At 37.3% G+C, this 16,549-nt stretch overlaps 1 protein-coding gene across 1 annotated transcript in view; it reads right to left on the bottom strand.

Annotated features, from left to right (window-relative positions):
* LOC124554946 (contactin) overlaps nt 1–16,123 on the bottom strand; it is a 160,443-nt gene extending 144,320 nt beyond the window's left edge. The window contains exons 1-5 of the mRNA XM_047128645.1: nt 15,985–16,123; nt 15,067–15,243; nt 6,101–6,327; nt 4,587–4,829; nt 4,315–4,465 (exon numbers count right to left, since the gene is read on the bottom strand). Coding sequence (XP_046984601.1) covers nt 4,315–4,465; nt 4,587–4,829; nt 6,101–6,327; nt 15,067–15,243; nt 15,985–15,987 — 801 coding nt within the window. The 5' untranslated portion in view covers nt 15,988–16,123. The remainder of the gene's footprint in view (nt 1–4,314; nt 4,466–4,586; nt 4,830–6,100; nt 6,328–15,066; nt 15,244–15,984) is intronic.
* Nucleotides 16,124–16,549: the final 426 nt, after the last annotated feature.

Below are 16,549 nucleotides of genomic sequence, written 5' to 3' on the forward strand. Positions count from 1 at the left end.
CCATTAGCCGTAGTCAAATCTCTCTGCTACGGCTACTATAGCCAGACGCAGATGACACTAGTGGCTGGTAATCTACATCTGTTTCATAGTGTGCTTTGTTTCCCTGTATGACAAGTGCATTTTGTGCTACAGAATGTCTGAAGCTTGCAGCGGAAATGTTCAGTAAAGTGCAGTTACTAAACAGAAAAGTTCAGCGACCTAGTGATGTTTTAAGTGTTCAGACATGCAAATTTGGTACTCAGTGCGCAAGTATTTTGAGGAGGAGAGAAACAATGGTGTGACTCTATTGCCTCTAACAAAAGTAGTCGAATGAATTGCAGACACTTCGAAGATACACAAAACCAATGTTTTCATAGTTTGTAAGGAAAAACCACTATGCAGAAGAGTAAGAGCCTGGTTCATCTAAGCTATGGACATCCAGTAAAAAGAGGAGGGCAGAACCATGACAAACCACCTCAGATTCACTGCAATAAGATGCTGTTTATCACCACATATTTGGACATTACGAGAGAAAATAACACCCAATTATAAATAAACTGTGCATTACTCTTCATGGAGCAGAATTATCCAGTTGCAGCAAGACTTCTTAGTTAATGGTTGTCACAGCCCTCAGTTTTTGGTGCAAAAAAATTTACAGAGGGAAAATTATAGTGGAGAGAAGTAATGTAACGTGGTAGTGTTGATTTTTAAGAAGCATTGTTAAAGAGCTGTTTGAAGACATTGTGTGACTCAACAAAACATCCATGAACACCGGTAACCCCATCAGAGAGAAACAGGGCAGATGATTGTTTATGTGGAAGTTCCGCTGGTCCTGTGGCAAAGAGTGCAAGAATGACAATCTTGCAATACATAATTGTCTCCTTATCTACAAATCAAGGAAAACAAGCAACTACTAAGAGGAGATGAATGCCCCACGATAGTTTGCTTAAGTTGTTCCTGGGGGCAACTATTGGAAAACTTACATTAACCATATTTCATAGTAATGGATAATGCCCCACATCGTGATGATGATGAAGATTATTATTATTATTGTCACCACATAACATTCAGTTATTAAAGACAAAGTCTTGACAACGACAATGAAAATAGCTGACGCTGCTGAATGGTTGAAATGCCACAATATAAAAGTTCAGGATGATTTATGTAAGTAGCAGCTCATAGAAATACTGAAAACAAAATAAGCCACAGTTTCAACAGTATGTTCTAGATGAGGTGGCTAAAGTACACAACCTGGCAGATTTTCTCCCATTCTTTTCCAAATCCAATGAAAATACTCTTGCATACCTTGCTGGCCTGGCAGATATGTGAGCAAGTACGTGACACGAGAATAGCTTAGCTGCAGCAGCAAATGGCAAATATAGACCGTATGCCAGGAAGACACTAGAACCCAGATTTTCAGCATAGGATCTGACGCTCAGTACGTATGTGAGCCTCTGTGTAAAACAGAAGGTATTTTAGATAGATACTACCATGAGTCACTGGCCCAGGATAGAAGGCATACTCGGCTTGCTTATGTGGTAGAGGACTACTAGCAAGAGGAAACAATTAGATTTCTAGTATCAGTCTGTCACCCAGCTGAAATGAGATACCATGAGAACCTGTGAAAGTGTGATAACAGACTAACCAGTTCTCAACAATAGGTGTCAAGAGAAGGAAGGTGGGGAGGAGGATCTTTCTCTTGAGTACAACTTTATCTACACTTTTACTGTCATATGTAACATATAATCATTGATTTCTTGTTTTCAGCACAAATATGAGACTTGGGAAAAAACCTTCATACTGTGTTGTCACATCATGGACTCAGTGAGCACAAATTTTTCTTAATATCATTAAATAAATAATGACATAATAATGGAGTGAAATGCAAATATCTATCATGACTTTCACAATACAACTAGAAAATTATTTTATGTCTACATAACAGCAAACAATGGAGACTTTTTGAAACAAATTGTTTTGAAGGGACCTCTCACCCTCTCTTTTCATTCTTTATCAAAGTATTCCTCCCCCAGATTCTGATACAAGTGTTAAAACTCTTAAATGTTAAAGTTATTAATTCTCCACAAGTACTGTAATGATTGTGGTAGCATGCATCCTTCTACATACAATATGTCTCAACAATACTGGACCGACCAAGTACTTGCATAAAGGTCAATCAGATTGTTTTCCCGCAAAATTACCTTCATTCCTTTTTAAAATTCTCTTCTTTGAGTTTTATACTGGCACATACTTGCATTTCGCTCTGTCTTAGCAATTACTGGGAAAGTCCATACAGGCACAGCTCCTAACAGATTAAAAAACTGTTAAGGTAGAATTTAGTTTTTTGTCTCCCATTTGTTTGAGGGGGAGGGGGTGAGGGTGAGTTATGGAAAGAACCTGTCTGTGATCAGAAATTAGGTGTGAGAATGCAGGCTTGCAGTTGGCTGCATCATTTAGATCATTCCAAAAGGGAGAAGACTGGTTTGAGTTTAACATTCTCTCAATGTCATCAAAACACTACCTCAATTGAGTAAAAGATAAGGAATGAAATTAGCAAAAGTATTGTTGAAGGAACCACCTCTGTGAACACACAAAGTGTGACTTCCCTGAAATAGCTTAAGAAGCAATATGGATTTACTGCATGACCCTCTTCGAGTAAGTGATTTCCCTAAATCGCTCCAGAAAAATGCCGGGGTGGTTCCTTTGAAAGGGCATGGCCAACTGCCTTCCCTGTCAATCCCTAATTCGATGAGACCGATGACCTCACTGTCTGGTCTCCTCCCCACAACAACCCAACCCAACCCAACCCAACCGATCTTCAAGTGTAACCGTAGTGATAAGCCCAACTGGACCAAAGAAACAGCACCTCATTTTTTTGCTTACTTCTTGCACTCCCCCAACTGTTAGATGAGTCTCATCAGGGATGGTCCAAATGTACAGACTGCATTGGTCTCAAATTTTGCTACCAGTGACAAACTGAAAATAGATTTTCACTTGGTAGGATTAAATCTGTTCAGTGTATATTGTCAAAAACCCAAATGCTGAGCCTTTTCCCCTCAGTTTGATTACCTCAGTCATTCTCTGAATACTTCTGTTGGCAGTAGCTACTGCTGGCATCCTCAGAACATGAAAGTATTCCCACTTAAACACCACAGTTGTAGTAACTAAACAATGTGATGAGCCCAATAACAGTGGTTCTTTCACTAATTCTAAAAGTTGCACATGGTTGGAATTTAAAACACTGGAGCAGAACTCTGTCATTTTCCAAACTTTCAGAGTAATCTTCATGCTCTACATTCCATTAGCTCCTGCCTGTTCTCCAACATTCAGGATTACTCTGCATATGATCAAAAAATTCAATGATACATTTAGATTCTGGACATAGCTGTGTGCTTGTAAAGTCAATAATTCATGTAAACTCTATAAAAAAACCTTCAAATAATTTATTTTAAATAACACAATGAGTACTCTTTCTCTTGTTCATTTATTTCGTGTCAAACCCTCATTCTTCACATCCACCTTTAATAACTTCAATTTATCACATTTAGAAACGTAAAAACAATTTTTAGCTCACTTACTATTTAAAAGAATTAAAATATTATACTGATATTCATCAGAAACATATTTTAAGTTTTATGCTCATGACCAAACAATTTTTCATGATATTTCAAGTTCAAAGGATAAAGATCACAATGCCAATAAATATTATAAAGGTGTGACTCTGTGAAAATTATAGCACTGATTGAATCCTCAAAATGTAAGCTAAAAGATAAAGGTTTGAATTCATCATCCAAAAATATTTAGTTGTAAGATGGAACTGGTCCTGCAAGTATCATCACAGTTCCATCGCTTATTAGTATTCCTCTAGAGAATTGACAAACGACATACCCACAGGAGATAAAATATGTACGCCAACATAGGACCTCTGGGAATTCAAACTCAGTTGCAGAAGTTATACTAAACACTAATAACTTCATGTTAGTACATAATGCTCTGTTCAAGATTAGGTCATAAGGATGGTAGGTTAAAGTTTTGAAGTCCCACCAACAATGAGACCACTACAGACTGATTTACTATTGAAGTGGTTGAGCACTGTTTGATACATGCAATCATCGCAGTACTTAGGACAGAACTAGACATAACAGTGACTGTCTCACATCACTGACTACAGGACAAATCTTCTGAAGGGTTGTACCACTTAAAAAAACATGACAATCAAGATTAACTAAAATAATCTGCTGCAATTTACAACTAAGGAGACAGATGAAGTGTATTTTACTCAACTTTATTTTATCTATAAAAATACGATCAAGAGGATGAGCAAAGAGATCTTACCATTTTGGGATCGAAAATTATCAAAGCACCGCCACTGATAGTATATCGTCTGTCACTTAGAGGGTCAATCTTCCTTGCCACTAAGCGATCATTCTCATAGTCTTCTCTGAACCATTCGTATGTTGGTGTTGGGTAACCCCCAGCAAGGCAACTGCAATACAATTTAATATTTAAAAGTAGTACTCCACAACATGTAAATTTTTCATTGTTGTCACTACAGAGATGGTGCAAATCGAAAAAAATTTAATCTCATCAATTATCCAGTCTTTTACCTTAAAGTGACATCATTCAAAGTAGATCTCTTTGATAAATCAAAAACGACATCATGTGGCTGCCTTTTAAAAAATGGACCACGTGGCACCTTTTCTGGATCTTCTACTTCCACTCCATATGTAAAAGTGCGATCTTCTACAACAAGGTAACTCAGGCTAGCTCTTGGAGCTTCACAAATGAACAAAAGTGGTTCTTCACCATCAACTTTCTCAAAACCCCATCGTTTCAACTGGTTGGAAAAGCTGTAACAGGAATAAAGTTAAGAAACTAACTTGTTAATACAGTATAAGCCAGAACATGCATCAATAGATTATTCAGTAAAAATAGATTATTTGGTAAAACTATACTTATGGTGTTCCCAGCTACTGAGCTTTGTGCTGATGTCGGTAACAAATCATGTGACAAACAACAGGAACTGAATACAACAAATTGTGAAACAGCTGCGGTAACCAACCAGAATGCTTGTTCATAATTTCATATGGTTTTGTAAGCTGGATGGTATTTTGTTCTGGTAAGTTAGAATTTAACCACACTGTTGGAATTTTCAGCAAAATTGGAGGTCGGGCATACAAGTACGTTATTGCAATGACAAACGTATATCTTGAGTTACATTACATAACAACATATTATGGCAATTATATGTCTTTCACCTTAAGATTTGTTGGCTTTATAAACTCACAAGCAAATTTTCACATTCCAACTTAACCTAAGGCTTGGGCTATGCTACAGGCAAGTTTGTCCGAACATTGCACCTTCTTTTCCATTTACATTTCGGAGTCACCTTGTCCCCAGGTACGGGTGCCCTTGCTGCCACATTATTCTGTTTATACGTGAAAGCTAATCTTATGAACTGCTGTACAGATTGTGATACAGTTTTCACTAATAAATAGACTGATTCATGAGGAACTTTTGTGTACATAATTTATAAATATAGTAATGATGTACGTGTAATATATGTACGATTATATGTTCCTTATTTAACTGATGTTTGGGGGTGACGTCTCTTGGCAATGATGGAAACCTGGAAACGGTCAGCTAAAGAGGGGTGGTACCTGGTGGGGAAAGCAGTAAGTAAATGGTCACCAAAACTAAAGAGAGCAATGAAGCTTGACTCTAATCTCATAAGCTCCTTACATATGCACAAATTCACAACTTATTAATTTGTATCTCACATCCCTCCTATGTTTCCTTATAATTTTGATAATGCTGCCAATGATGATGATGTTGATGCTGATTATGGGTTTCAGGTTACTCAGCTGTAGTTTGTTTAGTGCCTAAAATAAAAGCTAGATGTGGTGAAAATTAGTAATACTTTAAAATATTCCACTAAGTGGTGTACACAAATAATATGACATCTAAGAGGAATGCGTGTCGCTAAATGAACTAAATTTTACATTTTTTATAAAAGTTCATCACATTTTAGATTGTTGTATTATCTCACAGAATGTGATATAGTCCACAATAGTTAGTTCTAAATATCTTGATAATTTTTTGCTTTGTAACTAAGCCATACCTATATACAAGATAGTCTTTATTGAAGGTCGATTCCTGTTCTGGCAGAAACGCAGCATCCATATTGATCACCTGACTATTATCACCATCATTAACCCAGTAGTCTGGGCTCTGCTGCCGTGCACTCGTATACCAGCGACGGTGTTGTGGATCTTGCATAACGAGCTGATGCACCAGAAACCCATGTTCTTCTAGGTTGCTTACACTTACAAGATCTGCATCGTATGCCTGTTAACAGAAAGCAGATAAATTAAAAGTTAAATTCCCAAATGCCTTGGTATTTGGTGCTACACAGAGTCAGAGGTCATTATCTGCTGTTTCGGTTTACATAAAAAACAAGACACATTAATATTTGCATCCAATGGCTCCTTTGGGTCTCATTTTAACTGTTATTTTAAACTAAGAAATTAAACATTACAAATTTATTAGACAGAATTGCTGGCCAGTGCTTACTATAGGGAGGTGAAATAATAGTACTGCTTACATGCGCATGGAAAAGTATATGATACTTATAGAACTATTTGTTCCTTCCTTGAGGCAGAGAGGGAGATAGGTTGAAGAAGGTTAGAAAGGACTGGCAAATCACTCAGATCCCAGATGAGCATGATCCACCTTTGCTAGTTAGTTAGTTTCACATTCCATGGATCATTTGTACAATAAATCATAATGATGTGGAACGAGTTATTTTACATTCACATTAAAAATTATTTTGTAAATATAGCTACATGCTGAACATTTGTCAGCTTTTTTATCATCAAATATACACCAACAAACCATTAAATATATGCCACCTTTTACACATTTTCTTCAGTGGGATATAAGGGGTTGTCAAGGAGAAACTTTTTCAGTCTGTTTTCAGATTATACTTTGTTGCCTGTCAGACATTTTATATCACTGGGTAAGTTAGCAAAAATTTTGGCTGTGTCATTGGGCACCCCTTTCGTGCTAAAAGACAACCTTTATGTAGAGTAATCATTGTCATTTTTTGTTCTGGTGTTGTATTTATGTGCATCATTGTTCCTTTAAAACTCAGTGGATTATTTACAATAAACTTCACAATTGAATAAGTATACTACAAAGCATAGACAGAACGCCAAACTACTTAAACAGATGCATACGAGATGATCGTGGGTGAGAACCATATACTATTCTTACAGCATGCTTTTGAGCAACAAAACTATTCCTGCCAGTGCTGAGACTGATTCTCTGGTTAACTTCACTAACCCTGCCACAATCACCGGTTTAGTTATCCCGCATTTATTCTACGGTTACGCATTATTACGTGTTCGTACAGCACATTTTCCATGCTACTCCCAGAATTGAACTTAAGCAGCTGCTAGCCGGGGACTCTATAATTGGCACTTACTGGTGTAGCGATCTGGCCAAAACTTTTCCGGCACAATTTCATTTTCTTGGATACACCGAGAAGATGATGCACAAACTTTCTTATCTGTTATTCTTGTTTGTCATTTATTTCCACTCTGGTAGTCTGAATATATGGATTTCACTAGTAATTATAAATTACACAGTTGATCATTCACAAACCCAGTCAACCACATAACAAACAGCGATTGGCATTCACCCGTTCGGCTTTATTCCGCTCTCGTATAGCCCCGGATTCTTTTGTCTGCAGGGAAGTTTATTTCTAGATGCGACCGAGATTCCTCTAGCAGACATCACATACACTATGCACGCATTCAAAAATCAACTTATGACTCATTCATCAACTTAGAATGTTTTCAAAAATGTCAAAAAAATCAACAGGGATGCATTTCAAAATCAATAAATAATTGATAGACAAACGTGTGCTGGATGTTAGGTGCTTTGTGAAACAAGGTTTTTTTCCCCTCAAGGATATGAATCTGCAGCCCCCCTCCCCCGGCCACTAGATCCAGGCCTGCTGCGCATGCGTGAATCTGACAGATTGGGCATGTCAGTAAAATTTTTCTGGGTGGTATCTGGCTGCTTGCTGCTACTGCTTATACAGCTAACAGTCACACTTCTGTAGCCAGAAACGGGAGAAGGTACTACTCATACACCACTCACCTGCAAATGCACATGAGCCCGCTCACAACTGCTCAAACAAATCTAATGTGAACAGCTGTGACGTCACACTCATCAGAGGCAATTTGTTGTTATGAAGCTTTGCATAGTCTTCCTAAAGCCTTTGACACGTTTTGCTGTTGGCAGACGCTTGTATGAGCACTATGTTTTGTTGTTGTATATGGTACATTTCCTTTGCAACTGAAGTTTTATTTTAATTTTTTTCTCTCATTCATGTTTTATTGCTGCAGTATTACTCTGCAGTAGCGGGATACAGAAATATCCTTTGTTAGAGTATCGGCTCTTACAGCCAAAATTACAAAAAATTAACTGAAAACTAAAATACTGAAAAATTCCTGGAATTATAAAAAATTCCCGGGTTTTCCCCATCTCTCCCAGTTGTCTCAGGTTGTATACACACTGATATACCATCAATCCCACAAAATCTCTGTTTATCTCAGAGAATATTGCAATTCTCACAGTCAAAAAAGCCTTAGACAGGTCACAGAAAATGCCAACTGGTGCTATTTTTTATTTAATGCTTGTGCAACTCGGGTAAGATTCTATCCTGTAGTCAGATTTAAACTAGTTGTCACTTGACGGGTAGTGGGCTGCACGGCTCCTACCAACAATAAACCAATGGAAGGCTGGCACTGTCGACGTCTACTGGGTTGCCACCTCCACGGTGCTGTGCTGCCTAAAGCACTGTGGCAGCCAGTCCTCAGCAAGCCCTTGTAGTGAATGATATGGGTAACTTTTAGTTTTATGTGCCTTATGATGTGTGACGAAAGTGCTAAAAATACAGGCAGACCGAAGCTACAAACCCCCAGAAAATTTTCAAAATGTGGCGGACAGGGCATGATTATAAGCAGTCAGTTGTGTGAATTTGTTTGTTCCTAGACGGAGTGTTTTGAGAGAGAGAGGAGGATGCAGGAGTGACTATAGTTTCTTTGGATAAAGTTGCGGAGCAAGCTGCAGCTGCTTTACTAATCAGCAAACGATCAGTGATACGAATCTGCAAGCAGAAATTCGAGAAAGAAGAATCTTGGGAGTCATCTAAATTAGAGACACCTTAAAAGAAGAGGTACCTCAAAATGAGTGTCACAAATCTCAACTCTTTTCAAGAAGATGCACTTCGTCATCAGATACACACATATTACTCTCAGATACTCACATATTACTCAAGGAAGGATTATCCAGCACTCCCAAATATACATGTTACCCTTTTAGCAGCAGACTTGTTTCAGGGTAGTAAATCCTCCTTGTTACAAGTCATGAAAACGTTAGGATTCGGCTATAAATCCACTTCTGACACTAATTAAAGGAATGCCAAGATATTGCAGCCTGGCAATGCTGCTTCGTAAGAGAAGTAGTAAGGAGAAATTTTGACACTGTTTGGCCTGACAAAATATGGGGGAATGTGCGACACAGTTTAGAAAAATCCTAGACAGACAATACCACAGAGTTGGTATGGAAGCTCCCATCGGCAGAGGAAAAAAAAAATGCACATGTTGGAAACTCTTCAGGTTTCATTTCATCTGGGCACAGATTAATCATCATACTGCTACAGAAAATAAAAAATAAAAAAAATATGTTGATTGAAGTGGAATGGCTTTTGAAGGCGAGAGTTGAAAAGCACAGTAGAAGACAGGCAAAAGGATCATGTGAAAAAGAGTTATACAGGAAGCTTGGAATAATGAAGGTTTGTTACAAGAGTGCATTCAAGACTTGATAATATTTGTCACAATGAGCAGCGAGACCAATACTTCCACTGACTCTGAATTACGTGGTGTTTTCCCATTCTCCGATTAGTGTATGGTGTATAATGTATGTCTTTTTAAAGCTTGTATTTCTGAATTTATTTCGATCAATTTCTCTTTACTGTTGAGAGACTGAAGAATATTGTTTAGCCGATTTCCATCATCTCCTTATGGTAAGCAAGCCTGCATTTTCAATATATTTCATTTTGTTATTTCATCTGTTTAATAGTTTTCGAGACATGCAATAATAAGAAGGAAACTTTTCCGGCCAAAAAATTTCTCCTATTTCAGTAGCCAACGTAACACCGGCCCTAATAAAAATTGGGGAGAGATTTTTGACATGCTTAGAGAGACCACTCAGAGCAATACCATACGTAAATTTCAGAATTTTTACATTATTTTTGTAGGAGATAGAGACTTCAAACTTGTTATGAGTTCAATACTGACCCAACTGAATAAAAACATCTTCAGAGGCATATACACAATAAATGCAATGCAGTAAGAAAATTCTGAAAAATTTGCTGTCAAGCAAGATATTTTTGTAATTAAAAAAAAGTATTACTGTGACAGCAATAGTTTCTGAGAGATGACATGATAAATTTGAAGCTGTTTACGAATGGGAAAATTTAATTTGTTTCAAAAAAATTACCCTAATGCTTTACCTAACTAAAATTACGAACAGATTTTTGACATTCTCTACATCGTACGTGAATTTGAGGTTCTTCCCTTCATTTCTGGGGATTTTATATCGTCGCGGAGAGCACTGTGCTGTGGTGGCTGCCTGTAGACAGCGCTTGACACGAAAACACTGCAACTTTGGAGCTCAAACATCAAGTGACAACTAGTTTAAGTCTGACTACTGAATACATCAACTTCTCAAAAATTTTGTATAATAACACCATTATGAAACAAGTTGCTAGTTCTTAAAAGGAGGTGGGGGGTTACAATGGCATGTCTCAGTATCCCTGGAAAAAGGCTTGAACTATGGATGCATTACATGTTTTAGATAAGACAGGCGAAGGGACTGTGCTCACAAGTGGGTCCAATCTTATCTGGAATCTAAATGACATGTCCTTCCTTTTTAACCTTCCCCAAGCTTTCCTAAACTATGGGTAGACTAATTAATAAATTATTACTGTAACAGTCACAACAGGTGGCAGCCATGGCAATATAATCTAAGTCTATGCCCCTGCTGAATGAAGTAGACGAGACAGAAAATTTTTAACAAGCAGCTTTCAAAAACATCAAACACAGTATTTAATGCTAATAGGAGATCTCAATGATAAAAATGCTAAAATTTATTAAACTCCATAATGGAGACACGTTAAATTTCAACAGAAAGCTACTGAAGACTGATTCGTCTTAAATAATCTAAGGATAAATAAGCATTTTCTAACTCCTAAAGATATTCATAAGTGCACTTGGTCAAAACAACGTACACAAAGAGTTATTGACAAGTGCATTGAAAAGAAGAATTGGGGATTTATACAGGGTGAAAATTAAGTAAAGTGACAAGCTCTGGAAGGTCACATGAGAAACCAAAGCAAATACTTTTCTCTAATGTCATATTTTCCCAGGAGAATCTTTGAAACTGGTAGAAGGAGTTTTCTCTGGATGAAAATTAACTAAACCAACAAACTCTGGGAGGTTGCTTGGGATACTGAAAACACTTTTCCTTATGATTTCTCCTGTGAGGCATCATTTTATGAGGACATCCAACCTTTCTTAAACTAGACAAAAAGTAACAGAAACAAGTTTCAATTTTTTATTACCAAGAACAACAGTATTAACACAACACAATTACAGTGGAGATTCAACAATGCCTTCACTGACTTGCAAACAAAGTTCACACTATTGGGTTACATTATGTCTACCACAGTGAAAGACTGCGGGAGTGTCTGCAATTTCTCCTGTTGCTGGTAGTATCCAGGCAACCAGGTCCTCTTCTGATTTAACAAGGGTTTTGTTAACAAGGTTACACATCTCTCCCCGCACAAGGAAGTCCAGAGGGGACAAATCAGGGGATCGTGTAGGCCATGGTACAGGGCCAACTCTGTCAATCCACTTTTATTGATACTTATGGTTCAAGAATTGATGCGCAGGATGACAAACGAGTGGCCATCATGTTATGCTGGAAACGCATGTGCTGTTCTGAAGTGAGTGGCATGTCATCCAACAATTCTGGCAATCTCTGGAAAGGAAATTGTAATAATGCCTGCCATTTAACAACCTACATAGGAGATATGGGCCAATTAAACAGTCAGCACCAACACCTGCCCACACACTCATATAAAATCGCACTTGATGAGCACAAGTAAATGTGGCACATGGATTAAAGTTACTTCAACATGCAAATTGTGGATGTTGAATATCCCATCACACCCTAATGTTGCTTTATCTGTAAACAGCACAGAGGATGGAAAATGTAGGATCCATTTGACACTGATAATACCCTTGTCTCTGATGAACACTCGCCACTGAGAACAACATACTGAGTTCTATTACTTAAGAAGCTATACCTGGGAATCTATTCCATATGACCTGGCCTGTGTTAAGAGTCTGCAGTGGGGCAATATGACAAATTCCTAAAGTCTTAGAAATATGGAATCTGCCTCTTGTCCTTCATTCACAGTGGTAGAAGGACAAGCTGAGTTTCACATGAGTGATGCTTTCTAAATTTGTGCTGATTTGTGGACAGAAGCTTTCCTATATCAAGGAAATTTATTATAGTCAAACTCAGAATATGTTCAAGAATTCTGCAGCATACTGATGTCAAGGATATGGGTCGGTAATTCTGGGAGTGCATTCTTTTCCTGTGTTAGGTGAGAGATTCATTATGAATGCAAGCTAAGTATAGGGACAATAACATGTAGTACTCTCTTCTATCACACCAAAAAAAATGTTAGTAAATGGAAAGAACAACATGTAACAGTGCCCCTAAGAAAAATTCTGCACAACCCCAGCACGTTCATTGAAATTTGACACAAGATGCACCAAAACCGGAAAATATAACATTCTACAAATACAAAGTTACATCACTGATAGCACATTATTATGCCATTTCTTGGAATATTGTAAGGCATTTATATTTTCAACATTTTATTTATTTACAGTGTGAATTAAGTTGTGCTCATACCTACTTTGAATGTGCTGAACTGTTATTACTAATGCCTTTGAATGTTGTTTCCATACTGCTGTACGGTGTGCAGTAAAAGTTCTTTAATATGGCGAGGATGTAAAAATTAGGCTTCGCTACAGTTCAATTTGTTGCCATAATCAGCTTTACTCCTTTCACAACCAAACTGTCACCTTCCAACCTAACCAAGGCCTGCGCCACAAATTAGTCTGACACCACACCTAAAATTTAAGGGGGTGGGGGGGGACGTATTAACTGCACTTCAATCTGACATGCTGTATGCATAGCTACATAATTTTGGTGTGATGTATGCACCAGGTAGCTTCATAGCGCTCAAGAGGTTGAAATAAGTCATTTATTAATAATGATATAAAATCAACTCTTTGAAGGAATTTCTACTTTGCTCAGGATTCATACATTTTCAAAAAGATTTTGAGTCACTTCCAACAACGTCTCGACCTACAACTCAATGGGGAGAGGCAACTAATGGATCACGGCATAACTAACCAAAGAATGCATAAAGTTGTTCTTAGTAATTCAACCAATATAGTCTTGAGACATAATTCTGACTGGGGAGAAATCACTCATTTGGTTCCCCAAGGCTCAACCTTAGGTCAGCTATTGTTTCTCATATACATAAATGATCTTCCATCTAATATACAACAATCAGAATCAGTTCTTTTTGCAGATGACACTAGTATTTTAATCAGTCCCAGCATACATACAGAAACAGAAGAAACAATAAACTAAGTTCCTACGAGTATCACTGACTGGTTTTCTGCAAAGGCGCAACATATTCTGCTCTGCACATCCAAGGCTACTACACCAATGATAGGCATAACACATGGTGAGGAAATAATAAGCATGATGTAAACTTCAAAATTCTTAAGTGTCGATACTGATGAGGATTTAAACTGCGATTTGTAATGCCTAAAAAAACTTCATTCACCACATTTACAGTTAGAATCATTTCAAATCTTGGGGAGAGACAAATCAGTAAGCTGACATATTTTCATTCAATAATTTCATGGGGATAGTGTTCTGGAGTAACTCATCTTTCATAAGAAAGAAAGTCTTCATTGCTCAAAAATGTGCTGTAAGAATAGTGTATGGTGATCACCCATGATCATCTCGTAGACATCTGTTTAAGAGGCTGGGCATTCTGACTACTGCTTCACAGCACATTTACTCCCTCATGAAATTTGTTGTAACTAATCCACTACAACTCAAAACGAACAATGATGCACACAATTACAATACCAGAAGGAAAAATGACATTCATTATTTCAAATTAAAACTGTCTTTAGCATAAAAAAGGGTGCACAATGCTGCAAGAAAAAATTTTGATCATTTACAAAGGTATATAAAATGTTTGTCAGATAGCAAAGCAAAACATGAAAATGAACGGAGAGAGTTCCTCCTTGACAACCCCTTCTATTCCACAGAAGAATTGCCATTACTGCAATGAGTAAAATGTGGTGGGTTGGACTTACTGTCTCACAATATCTGCATATCTTTCTTCATTTTGGAAAAAGAAGCTTACAAATGTTCAGAATGTTATCATATGTACCAGTTAATTTGTAATGTGAATGTAAAATAACATTCCACATCATTATGACCTATCGCGCAAAATGATCCCTGGAATATGAAACTAACTCACCAACCAACAAACCTAACTTTTTTTACCTAAAGTAACTACTGATTCATTAAGTACATTTGCAGTCTATTTTCACCTACATATATAATGATCATGTCATGAAACAAAGCCCACTGCAATTTACATCTTAAGAAGGGTAATCACCAAGATAGAAGTAGTAACTTTTTATGTTTATGACCGGAATGAAGGTGTTTTTGCCACCATAATATGAGAGACAAAGTCAGTGACAGTGACAACTATTTTTGTAGGTCTGACAAGAAATTAAGGCGTAAAAATATAGTAAATATGGTGATTTTGGTGCTACATGACAAATTCAAAGGTTCCATTAAAACTACCTTGTGCACAATAAAACACTTCTTAATTATTATTACCTGGCAGTTTCTCCTGGCATCATTGCGTGAACGAAGTGGGGATTTAATAAACCTGTAACACGAATCTTGAAATGACAACCAATGGCGCGGGCAGGACTCTTGCTCACGCATTCTTTGGGCTGTAGCCAGGAACAGAAGACACAACGTTGCAAATATGAATTTGACGGTCATAATGGCCTGAAAATTAAAAGTGATTCTTCAGCGCTCCGTTACAAATTAGCCGATAAAACTGCAAAAAAAAATCACAGGAAATAAAAACGAATACTTGCTTTCGCATTATTATCGTCAAACAACTACATACTCATCTACAACCATATCAATGGAGATGACAAATTATCGGTGCATGTCGGCAGAAGCAAATAGCGAACCTTCACACGCTGTTTGGTATAAACGCCTCATACGCTATTTGGTATAAACCACGATGTGAACAGAAACGCAGGAGTGGAAGTGGTTACTGCTTGAGTGTCTACAATTATTACCATATCATACCATAATTCACAACCTTACGTCAAATGGCATCAAATGTAATAACGTTGATAGAATCCGAAAATACGCACATACTCCAATGTCAAAAAAACTCGTGATAGCGACATCAATAGAAATGAGAAAAAAAAACACACAAGCTATGACATTGTACGATACAAACAATCACAAACCACTTGAGAGTGTGAATTATCGACTAGCAATGGATGAAGGACTTGCAGATGACATATTTTGCAAACAAACAAAACAAACGTCTTTTTACGAAACTAGCAAAACGATATTTCTGCATTCCACTATATTTGCTATTATGTTGCCACACGTAATATACCTAACCGTGGGAGTGGCACCAAGAATAAAGTCTTTCCTTTAGTAAAAACACCATTGTTTACATGTAAACATAAGTTACATCGAAAGCATGTCAACATAAATGCTTACCATCTCGTACAAAAAAACATAAACACTACTTAAACTCAGGAATACAGGTACTTTTCTTGAAAATAAACATAAGGCGCTACCTAAACATCACTAACGGCCATGGTTCAACGATATTAGCAAATTAAGCAGGGTGCAGTACTAGACGTGACTCACCACTCAACGACTCAACGTCGAGGGACGAATCACCGTGAACAAAGACAGATTACGTTTTTTAATAACCATTTTGCAGGAACCATGGACCTCCATGGCAGGAACGGAGATTATACAAAGAAACATTCACGGTATGACCCAAAGGCGAAAAATTTTCCAATGATTTATTAGATTAGATAGAATTTGATTCAGTTTTCGTTCCATAGACCCAAAAAATGAGATTATTCTCATGGGTGTGGAACATGTCCAGACAATATAACACAAAACATTTGAATATAATACTTACTACCATGATCATTTGTCAGGAGATTGTCAAACTACGTGAATACAATACCGTAAACTGGAACAGCTAATATTTCCAGAATTAATACGCTGTCAGAATGAAACATTGTTAGGCACTATTAATAAATTTTTC

The sequence above is a fragment of the Schistocerca americana genome, chromosome X, assembly GCF_021461395.2.
Source record: "Schistocerca americana isolate TAMUIC-IGC-003095 chromosome X, iqSchAmer2.1, whole genome shotgun sequence".
NCBI lineage: Eukaryota > Metazoa > Arthropoda > Insecta > Orthoptera > Acrididae > Schistocerca > Schistocerca americana.